Source organism: Lepidochelys kempii, chromosome 1, assembly GCF_965140285.1.
Source record: "Lepidochelys kempii isolate rLepKem1 chromosome 1, rLepKem1.hap1, whole genome shotgun sequence".
Taxonomy (NCBI): Eukaryota; Metazoa; Chordata; order Testudines; family Cheloniidae; genus Lepidochelys; species Lepidochelys kempii.
Window position 1 is genome coordinate 100,120,333 of NC_136380.1, and position 17,645 is coordinate 100,137,977.

The window sequence follows — 17,645 nt, forward strand, 5'->3', positions numbered from 1 at the left end:
TGCTTTGGCCATCATTCCAGAGGACATGCTTCCATGATGATGGAAAAAAATAACGTGTTAATTAAATTTGTGACTGAACTCCTTGGGGGAGAACTGTATGTCTCCTGCTCTGTTTTACCCACATTCTGCCATATATTTCATGTTATAGCAGTCTCGGATAATGACCCAGCATGTTGTTCATTTTAAGAACATTTTCACTGCAGATTTCACAAAATGCAAAGAAGGTACCAATATGAGATTTCTAAAGATAGCTACAGCACTTGATCCAAGATTTAAGAATCTGAAGTGCCTTCCAAAATCTGAGCGGGACAGGGTGTGGAGCATACTTTCAGAGGTCTTAAAGGAGCAACACTACTATGCGGAAACTACAGAACCCAAACAACCAAAAAAGAAAATCAACCTTCTGCTGGTGACATCTGACTCAGATGATGAAAATAAACATGTGTTGGTCTGCATTGCTTTGGATCGTTATCGAGCAGATTCCATCATCAGCATAGATGCATGTCTTCTGGAATTGTGGTTGAAGCATGAAGGGACATATGAGTCTTTAGTACATCTGGCACATAAATATCTTGCAACACTGGCTCCAACAGTGCCATGAGAATGCCTGTTATCACTTTCAGGTGACATTGTAAACATGAAGCAGGCAGCATTATCTCCTGCAAATGTAAACAAACTTGTCTGTCTGAGCCATTGGCTGAACAAGAAATAGGACTGAGGGGACTTGTAGGCTCTAAAGTTTTATTTTTGAATGCAGTTTTTTTTGTATATAACTCTACATTTCTAAGTTCACCTTTCATGATGAAGAGATTGTACTACAGTACTTGTACCAAGTGAATTGAAAAATACTATTTTTTATTTTTACTGTGTAAATATTTATAGTAAAAAATAAATACAAAGTGAGCACTTTACACTTAATCTGTGTTGTAATTGAAATCAATATATTTGAAAATGTAGAAAACATCTAAAAATATTTATATAAATGGTATTCTATTATTGTTTAACAGCACGATTAATAGCAATTAGTTTTTTTAATTGTGTGATTGTGATTGATTTTTTAATTACTGACAGCCCCACAACATAACGATAATAACTGAAACCATATGACTAGAAAAGGCCAGCCATGCTGGAATGTAAAGAGAGAAAAAAGAGGCAGGAAACGACAGAGTGAAGGGGAGAGAAAAGATGGCTTGGTAGGTCAGATTGCGATGAAGATTTTCTTTGAGGCTGGAGAAACACAGACCATGTTTATACCTTAAAAGTGGAGTAGAGTCCCTGGAAGAACCAGAGGAAAGCAAGAGGTTAAGAAGGAGGAAAAGGGAGGGGGTGAAAACAGCAGAAGCTACCACCTGCCCAGGTAGTCTTGTATATTAGCATGCAGCAGGAACAGCAGCATCTCCTGCCTGAAGCTGAATAAGCTGCAACTTCAAAGAGCAGCAACAAAAGGAGGGGGAGAGAAGATGACCTGTAACCTACCCCCCTAGGCCATTGGGAGCAGAGCAAAAGCACCAAAGGACTTCTGAATAAATGGAAATACGGAGGAGGTTTAAGAACAACTGGCTGGAAGACAGTGAAGCCATCCACCACACTGAGCTGCTTCCCACTTTTCCCATAGGAAGATTTAACAGCTTCTGGGTTTCTTCTGCTCTCTTTCTGATAACTCTTTGGTCAACAGATAGGATGAAATCCTCTCTCTAATTTGTTCTACTTGGGGGAAGATAGCCAGTCTGCTTTCAGAAAGATACAAGAGCTAAAAGGGTTCCCTTCGGGCAGTAGGCTGATGTCAGGTGTAGAGCAGAGGCAACCTCCATAGCAGTAACTGAAGTCTTTTCAGGGAGACAAGATGGTGGCAGCTCAGCAGGCTAAGTATCTTCTTGTCAGAAGTCAGCCTCCATCAGTGAGTTTCTCCATCCGTCCAGCACTGCACTGCATTTATTTGAGGGAGTGTGTGTGTGTCAGGATATTTTTCCCTTGCCCTCTTCAACTGCCTGTTGCCACACACGGTCTCTACTCCACTTTCACGTGGCCAAAATTCTTTGAACTATTGCTACTTGAAATATCTAGGCAGGAGTTGAGTGTTCCAACTCCAGAAAAAACAGAAAATTTATTAGTGATGGGGAGGAAACTAGCTATATTACCACTGTGCTTATAAACTGACAAAGACTGGACATTTACACATAGTGCCTTATTTTTAGAAAAAGCAAGGGTCAGCTTATAAAAAGAAATTTAGCAATGCTTCATCTCTGCTATTTTAATATTACCCATCTGTTAAAGCAATGGAAGAAAATATAAAATGTTGCCTTATATTTTCTACTCCAAAAGCAGGAAGCTGTGGGGTTTTTTTCCCCATGAATCTAATGCTTATGAAGGATGATACACTGACAGTTCCAGATCCTGAATGCTTCTACATAGTACTAGTTTGTGCCCTTGGCATATTCACATGTGCAGAAGATGATGTGGAGGGGCTGTGCTGCAGCCAGAGTTCCCAGGAGGACTTTTGACTGAGTGATGCAGAATTCACCATAGGGGCTCCCAGGTAACACATACAAACACACCATTTTTCAAAAGCATATGGATGCTCTTTGCTGTGTATCCAGCCAGTTATGCTGACTGGCATCAAGAAGAGCAGGGACTGGAGTGTTGTGGCTTGTGCTTACCTCCTTGCAGACAGTTAGTTCTCAGGGGAACTAAGAGAGAGCAGGGCCAAGCATTATTTAGTCCACAATGGGTGGGGAAGGGCTGTGCAAACTTTCCAATGGCAGCCCAACAGATTAGTAGTTCAGCTTCATTTGCTTTAAAAACTTGGCTTTTCTACTGAAATTGTAATAGAATTACAGGAATGGTTGTGGTGTGGACACTAAACATAGATTAGGCACATTTCACACAGGCCATTATACAGAAATATGGTAAGAAAGACTTTCAGACGCTACTAAGATGAAGAAAATTCAAAATGCTGACTGGAAGTGAACAGCTTTGTATTTCTTTAAAAGTTCCCAATTGCTAAATCGAGAATTAGAAAGCTATAACACACAAATATCCTATTAATTACTCTAATGGAAATAAGAATGAGCCAATTAAGCAAACCTTCTAATGATGGGGGTCAGACTGGAATATATTAAAGTGAATTAAATTCATACTGATCTTATAAATTATTAGAAATAGAATATTGTACAAATCACTAAAATAGCTTTTAAACTCTATTTAGCCAAGAGAATCAGTTAGACATAACAGAGCAGCCCGAAAGAATAACTTTACAACAGTAAATGTCTTAGCACAGACCAATTTCCACCTGTAAATACTGTAGATATTCTGACCAATTAAATGAAACAGGTGTGTCTATTAACCAATGTTTCAAATTAATTAACAGCATTACCTCAAAACATTTGTGCTATCATCCCATTTAAGCATGTCTATATGGGGGGGGGGGGGTAGGGAAGGGGAGACAAGCTCCACTTGCACAAAATACAATTGTTAAGTTTGCGACTAATGAAACCAGCAGCATAACATTGTACTGTACTGTTCTGTTTTGTTTAAAGGTACTGAGGTCTTCACAATGTCAAACTGCTAAGGGCATACACTAATTAGAAGAGAGTCCAGACGTTGTTTCAAGTGGCCAAAGGGCCACAACTTTATTAAAATCACATATAAACTTTCTTCCAAATTCTTTATGATTAGCATAGCTTGGCTTCCTTTTCAATTCAGTAACTTTTAGATTGTACTCTGTAAAAGGAAAACACTTGACTAAAAATAAAAACTGAATACTATATGAGAGGAAATGGTTTGAACAGTCTTATACAAGGGTCAGAATTTCCATCTCTAAAGAGACTGTTACAAAATGCATATAGAGGTATTTCTGGAACATCACCAATGTACTCCTAACTATCTTTGAGACACTACTGACTTTCTGAGGAAACTACAATACACTGATGATCTTCCAGAAAACACCATCCTGGCCACCATGGATGTAGAAGCTCTTTACACCAATATTCCACATGAGGATGGACTACAAGCGGTCAAGAACAGTATGCCTGATGAGGCCACAGCACACCTGTTGGCTGAGCTGTGTGACTTTGTCCTCACCCACAACCATTTCAGATTTGGGGACAACTTATACCTTCAAGTCAGCGGCACTGCTATGGGTACCCGCATTGCCCCACAGTATGCCAACATTTTTATGACTGACTTAGAACAAAGCTTCCTCATCTCTCGTCCCCTAGCGCCCCTCCTCTACTTGCGCTACATTGATGACATCTTCATCATATGGATCCATGGGAAAGAGGCCCTTGAAGAATTCCACCTGGATTTCAACAATTTCCACCCCAACATCAACCTCAGCCTGGACCAGTCCACACAAGAGATCCACTTTCCGGACACTACAGTGCAAATAAGTGATGGTCATATAACCACCACTCTATACCAGAAACCTACTGACTGCTATACTTACTTACATGCCTCCAACTTCCATCCAGGACACGTTACACGATCCATTGTCTGCAGCCAAGCCCTAAGATACAACTGAATTTGCTCCAATCCCTCAGACTGACACCTACAAGATCTTTATCAAGCATTCTTAAAACAACAATACCCACCTGGAGAAGTGAGAAAACAGAGTGACAGAGCAAGACAGGTACCCAGAAATCACTTACTACAGGGCAGGCCCAACAAGGAAAATAGCAAAACAACACTGGCCATCACATACAGCCCCCAGCTAAAACCTCTCCGGCACATCATCAACGATCTACAACCTATTCTGGAAAATGATCCCTCACTCTCACAGACCTTGGGAGGCAGGCCAGTCCTCGCTTACAGACAGCCCCCCAACCTGAAGCAAATACTCACCAGCAACTACATACCACACCACAGAAACACTAAACCAGAAACCAATCCCTGTAACAGACCTCATTGCCTACTCTGTCCACATATCTACTCTAGCGACACCATCAAAGGACCCAACCACATCAGCCATACCATCAGGGACTCGTTCACCTGCACATCTACTAATGTGATATATGCCATCATGTGCTAGCAATGCCCCTGTGCCATGTACATTGGCCAAATTGGACAGTCTCTATGTAAAAGAATAAATGGACACAAATTGGACATCAGGAATGGTAACATAGAAAAGCCAGTAGAACACTTCAATCTTCCTGGACATTCTATAACAGATTTAAAAGTAGCCATACTTGAACAAAAAAACTTCAGAAACAGACTTCAAAGAGAAACTGCAGAACTAAAATTCATTTGCAAATTTAACACCATTAATTTGGGGCCGGCTCACTGCAAAAGGGAAGAAGGACGATCCTGGGAACTACAGGCCGGTCAGCCTCACCTCAGTCCCCGGAAAAATCATGGAGCATGTCCTCAAGGAATCAATTCTGAAGCACTTAGAGGAGAGGAAAGTGATCAGAAACAGTCAGCATGGATTCACCAAGGGAAAGTCATGCCTGACAAATCTAACTGCCTTCTATGATGAGATAACTGGTTCTGTGGATGAAGGGAAAGCAGTGGACGTGTTATTCCTCGACTTTAGCAAAGCTTTTGACACGGTCTCCCACAGTATTCTTGTCAGCAAGTTAAAGAAGTATGGGCTGGATGGATGCACTACAAGGTGGGTAGAAAGCTGGCTAGATTGTCGGGCTCAATGGGTAGTGATAAATGGCTCCATGTCTAGTTGGCAGCCGGTATCTAGCGGAGTGCCCCAAGGGTCGGTCTTGTGGCCGGTTTTGTTCAATATCTTCATTAATGATCTGGAGGATGGTGTGGATTGCACCCTCAGCAACTTTGCGGATGACACTAAACTGGGAGGAGTGGCAGATATGCTGGAGGGTAGGGAGAGGATACAGAGGGACCTAGACAAATTGGAGGATTGGGCCAAAAGAAATCTGATGAGGTTCAACAAGGACAAGTGCAGAGTCCTGCACTTAGGACGGAAGAATCCAATGAACCGCTACAGACTAGGGACCGAATGGCTCGGCAGCAGTTCTGCAGAGAAGGACCTAGGGGTGACAGTGGACGAGAAGCTAGATATGAGTCAACAGTGTGCCCTTGTTGCCAACAAGGCCAATGGCATTTTGGGGTGTAGGGGCATTGCCAGCAGATCGAGGGACATGATCGTTCACCTCTATTCGACGTTGCTGAGGCCTCATCTGGAGTACTGTGTCCAGTTTTGGGCCCCAAACTACAAGGGGGATGTAGAAAAATTGGAGACAGTCCAGCAAAGGGCAACAAAAATTATTAGGGGACTGGAACACATGACTTATGAGGAGAGGCTGAGGGAACTGGGATTGTTTAGTCTACGGAAGAGAAGAATGAGGGGGGATTTGATAGCTGCTTTCAACTACCTGAAAGGTGGATCCAAAGAGGATGGATCTAGACTATTCTCAGTGATAGCAGATGACAGGACAAGGAGTAATGGTCTCAAGTTGCAGTGGGGGAGGTTTAGGTTGGATATTAGGAAAAACTTTTTCCCTACGAGGGTGGTGAAACACTGGAATGCGTTACCTAGGGAGGTGGTGGAATCCCCTTCCTCAGAAGTTTTTAAGGTCAGGCTTGACAAAGCCCAGGCTGGGATGATTTAGTTGGGATTGGTCCTGCTCTGGGCAGGGGGTTGGACTAGATGGCCTCCAGAGGTCCCTTCCAACTCTGTTATTCTACGATTCTATGAAAAGCAACTTTGCCTCTCATGGAATTGACACCTCCTCACCAGTTATTGGGAGTGAACTACATCCACCCTGACTGTATTGGCCCTGTCAACACTGGTTCTTCACTTGTGAGGTAACTCCCTTCTCTTCATGTGTCAGTATAATAATGCCTGCATCTGTAATTTTCACTCCATACATCTGAAGTGAGTTTTACCCACGAAAGCTTATGCCCAAATAAATCCGTTTGTCTTTAAGGTGCCATCTGACTCCTCGTTTTTGTGGATACAGACTAACACAGCTCTCTTAACTGCATTGCCTCAGGAACGGGACCTGAGCATCTTTTGACAGCTCATTGTGTAGCTGCCACCAAATAACACAAACAAGATGGTAAAATACATTAGAAACAGGATGGAGAAAATGGAAAAATATACCACCATTAGTTAAATCAATGTGGCCTCATCTAGAATACAGTGTATGGTACCAGGCACTGCATCTCAAGAAGGAGGGTTCAAGAAGGGGAGAAATGATTAAGGACTGGGGGAATAAATCAGTGAAGAAACTGAAAAGAAATAGGTTTAATTTAGAAAGACAAATAAGAGAGGACATGATAAAAATACATAAAATAATGAATGGTATAGAGAAGACAGATCAGGAGCTTCTGTTCTCCCTGTCTCATAACACAACAGCAAAGGGACTTTCAATGACATTGAAATGTGGCAAATACAAAACCGATCGAAGGAAATTATTTTAATTTACCTTTACACAATACATAAGCTACTGAATTCACTGCTTGGTATGTTGTTGAGGCCAAGAATTTAACTAGATTCAAGAAGGGATTGGACATTTATGCAGATAAGAATATTTAGAGAGTTACCGTTGTTAATGCTAATACATTTTGGAAGAGATGAAATCTCATGCTTCCAAGTACAGGCCAAACTCCACAACAAGGCACTGGGAGATTTCTTACACCTTCCTTTGAAGAACCTGATACTGGCCACTGTCAGACACAGAACAGTGGTCTAGATCAGAGGTTCTCCAACTGTGGTGCCTGGACCCTGGAGAATACTCACATGTAAGCTGAGGTGGTGGCCTTGGGGAGAATAGGGTGTAGATGGGAAGGGGCAGTGGGGTGAGAAGAGGGGGTGGGGGGAATTTGGGACATGCAGGGCTGTGGCAGCCAGAGAAAGAGGCGACTTTCCCCAGCTCCAGGGCTGTGGCTGCTGCAGCAGGGGAGAGAGAGCACAGCCATTGCATTAGAAAGGTAAGACTACTGATATTAAAGTGTTGTGTGCTTTTATCTGTAGAACAAAAAAACGTTAATTAAGTTTTTTTTATATAGCACTTTTATCCAAAGCATTTTACAATAGTTAGCTAATGGTACAGACAACATTTGGAAAGATCATTAAGTGGACTACAAAGACCCTCAGCAATTTTCAAGTAGTCCATGGAAAAAAAAGTTTGAGAACCACTGGTCTAGATGAATCATGTGTCTGATCCAGTGTGGCAGATCTTCTGTTCCCATTTTCCCTATTCCATTTCTCAGTTTAAAAGGCTCTTTTGCTAACACACAGCACTGCCAGATCTAGCATGAAGTACTACTGGATATTGTAGGGGGAGTCAAAGAAGTGCTCAGCTACTACGCTAATTGACAGGTGCTGTGTAAGAAGACACAGATGGTCTAAGATTTTCTTCATATGGTGGTCTGATGTAACTGACACCTGAGGGTGTCTACACCACAGCTGGGAGTCAGCCTCCTAGGCCAGATAGACAGACTTGCACTAGCTCAGCTCAAGTTGAGCACTCAAAATAGCAGTATGGATATTTCAGAGTAGCAGCCGTGTTCGTCTGTATCCGCAAAAAGAAAAGGAATACTTGTGGCACCTTAGAGACTAACAAATTTATTTGAGCATGAGCTTTCGTGAGCTACAGCTCACTTCATCAGATCCAATGAAGTGAGCTGTAGCTCACGAAAGCTTATGCTCAAATAAATTTGTCAGTCTCTAAGGTGCCACAAGTACTCCTTTTCTTAGTATGGATATTGTGGCACTGCTTGCAGCTCAGGCTAACGACCCAAGTTCAGACACAGGAGATCGAGTGGGTTCAAGTTGGGGTGGCTAGCCCAAGCTACTGCATGTGCCACAATGTGCATACAGCTATTTTTAGCATGCTAGCTAAAGCCAAGCTAGCACAAATCTGTCTTTCTGGGCTTGGAGGTTTGCTCCCAGATGCAGTGTAGACACACCCTTTAGCAGTTTTCTGATGGGATTTGACCCTGGAATCCTAAGGAAAGGAGAGACCCTAAGACCTGACTGTCACTTTGTTCTCAAAAGGAAGACTAAAGAGGTCATGTTTCTCAAATAGCAGATTGGATACTCTGGCCTAAATTTCTTAGGCTGGGCCAAGAGGTCTGAAATCAAGAGTGTAAGAAAGACAAAACTGTTCTAACTGACCTAACCACAACTCTCAAAGAATGCTTGGAGAAATGCTCTTAAAATTGGTTTGGCTTCTCTATACTGCTCCTTAGGGAGGTGGTCCAAGAAGGACATTCCTACTCCAGGAATAGAATTTACTTGAACATTTGCCTCCTCACGGTTAGCAATCTGAATGGTTAGAACAACATAAAAATATGCCTTGCAATGAAGGAAACCCAATCTTTTTGGTCCTTCTGAAGCTGTCACATAGGAAGAACTGCTAATTTTGGTCTTTTTTAATGTAGAAGAGTGTGCAGGCACCAGTGCAGGCCAGATGAAAAATCTGAATTCCTGCTTTAGCACATGGTATTAGTATGGTTAAGCGTCATGATGGCAGCAGTCTAGAATTTGGAAAGAAGTGCATCATTCACAGCCAAAGTGATCTTTTTTAGGATTTTCCTGATTTAGCGTTTTTGGTCCTGTGAAGAGATATAGTTGAGCAAACTTTAATGTTTTGTGTGATATTGTATAGAATACTAGAGCTAATGAAACAGAAAAAAAGGTAGAGCAGCTGCATACTGCAAATGAACAGAGCAACGGTTCTGAAGCCAACTACTTACAAAAGTAGAGGTAGAAGTATGGGTGTTTGGGACTACTGTCCCTTACATAACTTGCACCAAACACTTAGCTGTCTGAGCATGCATGAGGCCCCCCAACAATCACGGCTTTCAAAATAGCCTGCAGCTCACTGAACCAGAGGGACATGCTTCCCAGAATGGGCATCTGTAGAGAACTCTTAGTGGAGAAGCATGGATTTGTTCCCGTATTACTCTTGGGAATAAAGCGGCATATGACAGAAGATACTAGAAAAGCACACATGGGTCCAATAATTTTCAGTGAACCTCCAGATAAGCTATTAAATAGGCTACAGAATAAATGGGGAAAAAATGTCGAAAGTTAGTAGAATATAGAACTATTGGCGCTCTCAGATAAATAGTAATGATTGCCAAATTTGACTGTAGAAAATAGGTTTATTTTCACCTACTTGGTTGGCAGTTCTGTTCCCTAAATGTAATACAATAGTTTCATATGGAGAGAGAACAGTATCCCACAGCTGGTGACGATATACACTGTAAAAGCTTCTTATAAAAAAACCCAAATTCCTCTCAACAGAACCACCATAAATCCACACATAGGACAAAAAACTTTAGACTGCAGGAGGGTAATACTGGTGGAGGACCTTTGGAAGTCACCATTACAGACCAGTTTAACTTCAGTACACAGAAAAAGATATTGGAGCAAATAATTAAGCAATCAATTTGCTAACACCTAGAAGACAAGGTGATAAGTAACCGTCAGCATGGATTTGTCAAGAACAAATCGTGTCAAACCAACCTAATAGCTTTATTTGGCAGGATAACAAGCCTTGTGGATAGGCGGCAGCAGTAAATGTGGTACTGTATATCTTGACGTTAGTAAGGCTTTTGATACTGTGGGCTATCTACACTAGCACTTTACAGTACTGCAACTTTCTCCAACAGGGGTGTTAAAAAAAACACCCCTGAGCGCTGCAAGTTTCAGAGCTGTAAAGTGCCACTGTAGACAATGCACCACCACTGGGAGACGCGCTCCTAGTGCTGGTAGCCATTCCCCTAGCTGAGGTGGGTTTTTTTAGAGTGCTGGGAGAACTCTCTCTTAGCCCTATGCCGCAACTACACAAACCATGTTAAAGCGCTGCCATGGCAGCACTTTAACATTGCCAGTGAAGAGATGCCTTGTCACACATGACCATCTCATAAACAAACTAGGGAAATGCAACCTAGATGGAGCTTGTCAAGGTTCCTTCCCCACTCTGAACTCTAGGATACAGATGTGGGGACCTGCATGAAAACCTCCTAAGCTTACTTTTACCAGCTTAGGTTAAAACTTCCCCAAGGTACAAACTATTTTACCTTTTGCCCTTGGACTTCCACTGCCACCACCAAACATCTAACCAGGTTTATTTTTGAGAAAGCGTTGTTTGGAAACGTCTTTCCCCCCAAAATCCTCACCAAAACTTAGCACCCCCCTTCCTGGGGAAGGTTTGATAAAAATCCTCACCAATTTGCATAGGTGAACACAGACGCAAACCCTTGGATCTTAAGAACAATGAAAAAAGCATTCAGTTTCTTACAAGAAGAATTTTAATAGAAGAAACAGTAAAAAGAATCACCTCTGTAAAGTCAGGATGGTAAATACCTTACAGGGTAATTAGATTTAAAACAGAGAATCCCCCTAGGCAAAATCTTAAGTTACAAAAAGACACAAAAACAGGAATATACATTCCATTCAGCACAGTTTATTTTCTCAGCCATTTAAAGAAATCATAATCTAATGCATATCTAGCTAGATTACTTACTAAATTCTAAGACTAGACTAGACTAGTCTAAGACATTCCTGTTCTGTTCCTGGCAAAAGCATCACACAGACAGACCCAGACCCTTTGTTTCTCCCCCCTCCAGTTTTGAAAGTATCTTGTCTCCTCATTGGTCATTTTGGTCAGGTGCCAGCGAGGTTATCCTAGCTTCTTAACCCTTTACAGGTGAAAGGGTTTTTCCTCTGGCCAGGAGGGATTTTAAAGGTGTTTACCCTTCCCTTTATATTTATGGCAGAGCTACTATCAGGTGGATGCATAACTGGTATGAAAACCATTCCCTGAGAATAGTTATCAGTGGTTCACTGTTAAGCTGGAAGAGCATATCAAGTAGGGTCCCACAGGGATCAGTTCTGGGTCCAGTTGTGTTCAATATCTTCATCAGATTTAAATAATGGCATAGAGAGTACACAAAGTTTGTGGACAATATCAAGCTGGGAGGGGTTGCAAGTGCTTTGGAAGATAGGATTCAAATTCAAAATGATCTGGACAAACTGGAGAAATGGTCTGAAGAAAATAGGATGAAATTCAGTAAGGACAAATGCAAAGTACTCTACTTAGGAAGGAACAATCAGTTGCACACATACAAAATGGAAAATGACGGCCTAGGAAGGAATACTGCAGAAAGGGATCTGGATGTCATAGTGGATCACCAGGTAAATCTCCATCAAGAGTGTAACTGTTGCAAAAAAAGCAAACATCATTCTGGGATGTATGAGCAGGAGTGTTGTAAGCAAGACACAAGAAGTAATTCTTCTGCTCTACTTCACACTGATTAGGCCTCACCTAGAGTATTGTGTCCAATTCTGTGTGTCACATTTCAGGAAAGGTGTGGACAAATTGAAGAAAGTCCAGAGAAGAGCGATAAAAATGATTAAAGGGCTAGAAAACTTGACCTATGAGGGAAGACTGAAAAAATGGGGTTTGTTTAGTCTGGAAAAGAGAAGCCAGAGGGGACAAAAACACATTTTAAGTACATAAAAGGTTGTTACAAGGAGGAGGGAGAAAAAAATTTCTCTTTAACCTCTGAGGAAAGGACAAGAAACAATGGACTTAAATTGCAGCAAGGGCAGTTTAGGTTGAACATTAGGAAAAATTTCCTGCCAGGTTGGTTAAGCACTAGAACTTACCAGGGAGGCTGTGGAATCTCTGTCATTGGAGGTTTTTAAGACCAGGTTAGACAAACACCTATTGGGAATGGTCTAGATAATATTTAGTCCTGCCATGAGTGCAGGGGACTGGACTTGATGACCTCTTGAGGTCCCTTCCAGTCCTATGATTGTACTCTTTTTCTCTAGTTATGTATATGGTTTTACTTTTAAAAAACATTTATTGGCTACTATGCTCTCTACACAAAACTTATGACATCTAAAGAAAAAAAATTAGAGAGATAAAACATTCATATATAGGTCTCTGTAGTGCCTCTCTCTGCTCAATGGTAACTTACTCCTTTTGCAAAAGAGAATCTCCATGTATTGTATACAGTGTTGCCAATTTTCCTGACTACATCACAAAAGCCACAACATTTGGTGTTTTTTCTTAAAAGCCTGAGCCTCTGGAGCCTTGTGATTAGATGAGAATCTCAACTTTCATTAAAAAAGAAAATTTGTATCTTTCATTGTTATGGAGAAAAGCTTGAAAATGTGACCCAACTGTACCTAAGGAGTAAAAAACCAGACAGCAAATAACAAACAAATTTTATTTAAGTTATGTTTTTTAAACTAGTCATGATATTTTGGGTCCAATAGACAGCACCTAATCTAGCAGGTACATAAAAAAACTAAAGGTATCTAGGAAGTTTTAAAAAGCAATAAGGGCTGCCACTGTCTGACCAGCTGCCTCTCAAGTGGAAAGCAAGATGGCTGTGTTGAGGGAGTGGAACCTCCTGTATCTGAAAGAATGGTGGAGTTGTGTCAGTACTTCATCAGTCTGCACTAGAAAAATTAGGCAAAATAAAGACCAAAAAAAAAGACGCATGAATATCCAGCTGATAGAAAGATCCTTAGTTTTAGAAATGTAATACTGTACTTAATGGTTTTCCATTCATCTACTACAGTGTCATGTCTGTAACGTTACTAACAAAATTTAGTGAAATTGAAGTTAAATAATTACCTGAAAGTCATCATAGGGGAAAAGTAGCATCTCACGTAACGCATCATTTAAAATTTGTGTTTTCTTCTGAACAATGACATTTTCGTAGTCTATTGGCTCAATTAGCTTTGGTTTTGCCTAGAAAATGAATAGAAAAGATACTCTTAAATATACTGTGAAAAAATTACAATTCTGTAGTCATTTATCTGTATAAAATTGCTGTATAAAAAGCTACTTGACACAACTGACTTCAGATATCACAAATTTGCAGCATTCAAAAATAGGAATTTTAAAAAAAATCACACTACACAATACAGTTGAACTATAATGACTAACAATTATACATAAATAAGCTGATTTGTGTAAGAGGTAAGACACAAAAAGTGTCTGGAAAAGGGAGGACAGAGTGAAGACTATGGCAATACACATTGTGGCAATACTCATTTAGGGTATGTTTTCACTGAAGAGTTAGCCTGGACTCTTACCCAGATGTTGCCCTTAACCTGGCTACCAATCACACACAAAAACCTCTGACCTGGGTTTAGTGGTGCTTTAAACCTGTTCTAGGTGGCATCCCTGGTTGGTATAGACTTGAAACCGGGTTGTGCTTTAACCTGGGCTGGTAAACCACCTGCTTTGCAATGCAGATGCAGGCTAATCAACATGGGTGCTGATACTCCTTCAATGCCATCCCACAATTTCGCCGGACCATATTTTCTTTCACTCTACCTACTCCCCTCTTCTGCACTGGAAGACTTCTTCCAGTTTATATACAGCAGTTTGGCATTTAAACCCTACACTGCATGTGACCTGCTACATTTCTACTGAAATTTCAGAGTACTTGAACAGTGATGCAATCTGAGAAGTCATCCTCTCAATGCAATGTTAGCTAGCCAGATGCAGACACCAGGGTTCTGGTGTGCCTCTGGATGAGGTAAGCTAAGACCTAAAATTTGAACACATTTATCTGAAATCAGACAATCAGCCAAACCTTGGGTGGATTACTTAATGAGTCTGCTAACTAAGAACACTTCCACATAAGTCCCAGAAACAACAACAACAAAGTTCTCCAACAATACATTGCATAAAATTCATAGAGTAACCCAGTTCAGGACATTGCAAAGAGACCTGGGATATCCCTCCAGAAGTCCTAGCATCTCACATGGGTAAGTACAGCACCAGTATGGACACAGCCACACATCTGGCACAAATAGGGGTTTGCAGCAGGGATGTGCAACCCAGACTAGGTTAACCCAGGCACCAATCACCCAGGTTAACTCTGCAGTGAAGACATTGCCTTAGAATCACATGCAACTTCAAGGGGACACACGCAGTTTTTGCCAAATCCACAGGTTTGATTACAGCTACAGCCACTCTGCCTAGTAATATTATAGTACGCCTGTTACAGAGAATCTATCTTGAGGATTTGGTTTGGTTTTTAAAGAAAGTTAGTATTCAATGTGACCATTAAGTGTTTATAATTAAAGTCTTGTCCACATGGAGAGATTGAACAGCACAGCTATAGCAAAATATTTACTCTGCTATAGATATGTTCACATAACACATATCCCCACCCCAATTAGACACTATACTGGAATAAACTAATTTTTATTCCAGAATGGAGCATTCACACAAGGAAGTTACACCAGTATAGCTAGCTATAGCAATTCCAGTCAATTTCCCAGTGTAGACACCCTAATTTTTAATAAGTTTAACTTGGTGCTTTGGGTCAAATGTAGGGTTTTAGAATAATCACGAAGATTAGGCTCCAATCAGAGCACTTCCACATCTGATTCCTACTTGGAAAAGTCTGAGTAGTATTAAAACACATGATAATTAATACTTGATTAATTACTCGGGGGGAGGGATAGCTCAGTGGCTTGAGCACTGGCCTGCCAAACCCAGGATTGTGAGTTCAATCCTTGAGAGCGCCATTTAGGGATCTGGGGCAAAAATTGGGGATTGGTCCTGCTTTGAGCAGGGGGCTGGATTAGATGACCTCCTGAGGTCCCTTCCAACCCTGATATTCTAGGATTAATATGAAATCTGTAAATTAGCATCTCTGTTGATGCTAAGTTATTCCAGTTTGTCATGCTGAAATGTGAAGCACACTGTTTTCATTTTGAAAAGTCTTGTGTGCAATCAGATAACCTAGAAAATGTTGAATGTAACTTCAAATTCTGCAGAACAATGTTAAATTTGGATTGAGATTTAAGATTTCCTTGCATCAGTTAAACTGAAATACCACAGTAATATAACATACAAATAATGGAGACAGTGACAATTACAAAAGTTTTTTCTGTGGACAGCACTTTAATTTGCTAATACTTACTACATGTGCTCAGTAATTTACTCCTTGATTAGACCAACTTAGGTCAATAGAACTAATCTGGAAGTAAATTTCTACTCAACATCAGTACAGATGGCAGAATCTGGCCCTTGCTGAAAAATTAGCTGCATGAAATAGGAATCGCCTATTTCTCTAATTTTTTTTCTTCGTCTAATAACCATTTAAAATCCTATATCCTACTATTTACAATACTAAACCTATGAAGTGATTATTGCTGATCATCAAGGTGCGTAAAGGTAGTACGTTGTTTTTTCTTTCAAGAATGAAGCAGATTAGTCAAATTTTGATAATAAATCTCTGTACTTGGAAGGCTATATCCAGGAAAGGTTACTAGCGTTCACATGCTTAGATTATAAATTACTCAGAAGTTACTTCAGATAGTCTAATATCTACCACATGGTAACATTCCCAGTAAGTAAATATTAGAATATTGGAGGGAGTTCAAAAGGCAACAAAATGATAAATTTGGAAAATAAGACTCATCAGGAGAGATTACATGAATTGGGTATGCTTAGTCAACAGAAAAAGAAAAAGCAATTGTTTACAAATATGTTGGAACAATGATATAACAAATGAGAATTAACTTTTCCTTTCTATTTGTACAGCACAGTATGCTTAGTTCAACAAGACCAGAACAATAATAAAGGAATGCACATGCAATGTACAAGGGAGAGTTTAGTTTAAAAATTACGGTAAACATTTTAACATACGATAAAGCAACATATATATAAATGTTATTTAAAGTCAAATATTTAAAGTTAGGAAATAGGAAATTTACAGTGACCTGTAGAATCTAATTTTGACACCTTGTGCAGACACTAAATAAGACAGGGGTCACCAAGGAAGTAAGGGGACTATGAGTGCGTAACTGAAGACAGTTTCATTTGCAAATGCACAAGAGAGATAGAATTAAGGTTGCATGACCAACCTTAAGTTTCACATTTCTAAGCTTTCAGTATTTGACTTTGCAACTAAAATAATGTTCTTTAAATGTAATGCAATTTCCTAGGTGTGTTTTATTTGTTGTTAAGGAAAACAAGTAAAAACAACATACATACCCCATCATGCATGGTTCAGGGTTCAAACCTGTCTGATCTTCACCACCACAACACATTTGATTGCTACCACTGAGCTACAAGACTAACTATGCTAGTTAGCAGGAAGAGAGCTGTTATTCCAGAATGCAAAACTATGCTCTTAAGTGTTCCCAGCCTCTGTTTGCCAGAAGATGGGAATAGGCATCAGGTGATGGATTACTTGATGATTACCTGTTCGGTTCACTCCCTCTGAAGCACCTCACATTGGCCACAGTTGGAAGTCAGGATACTGGGCTAGGTGGACCACTGGTCTGACCTAGTATGGCCGTTATGTTCTTATACAGTATAAATGGGGACAGACTGCTGGATCCTGATGCTGCATCCACTTGGCTCGCTCTCCGACTTCCTACCCAAAACTGGGGGAGCTTTCCTGCCCTGTATTGTGCCCCCATGGGGTGGGGGTAAGCGCTAGATTAGATGAGGTGCCCAGTTTTGGCTTCTTCCTTGCACAAGCAAGAGAATGGAACAAACCATTTTAAAAAATTTTGCTATCAGCAAAAACTGAATGAAATTTCAAGGTATGAAGAAAAACAAATCACTTCTCTAGCCACTGGATTTCTCCTGCTTATATCAAAACTTGCTGCAAAACAATAAACGTGCAAGAACGTCCCAAAGAAAAGGAAGCAAGACTCTTATTATGGA

At 40.6% G+C, this 17,645-nt stretch overlaps 1 protein-coding gene across 23 annotated transcripts in view; it reads right to left on the minus strand.

Moving 5' to 3' along the window:
* Nucleotides 1-17,645, minus strand: part of DOCK9 (dedicator of cytokinesis 9) — a 335,502-nt gene that overhangs the window by 228,343 nt on the left and 89,514 nt on the right. For 22 of the 23 annotated variants that reach the window (XR_012159418.2, XM_073348365.2, XM_073348484.2 and 19 more), the window contains exon 2: nt 13,578-13,694. The exons of the other annotated variant lie outside the window; for it this stretch is intronic. Coding sequence is in view for 21 of the 22 variants with exons in the window: in XM_073348365.2 (XP_073204466.1) it covers nt 13,578-13,694 (117 nt within the window). In the remaining variant the exon portion in view is untranslated. The remainder of the gene's footprint in view (nt 1-13,577; nt 13,695-17,645) is intronic. 23 annotated transcript variants of the gene reach the window in all.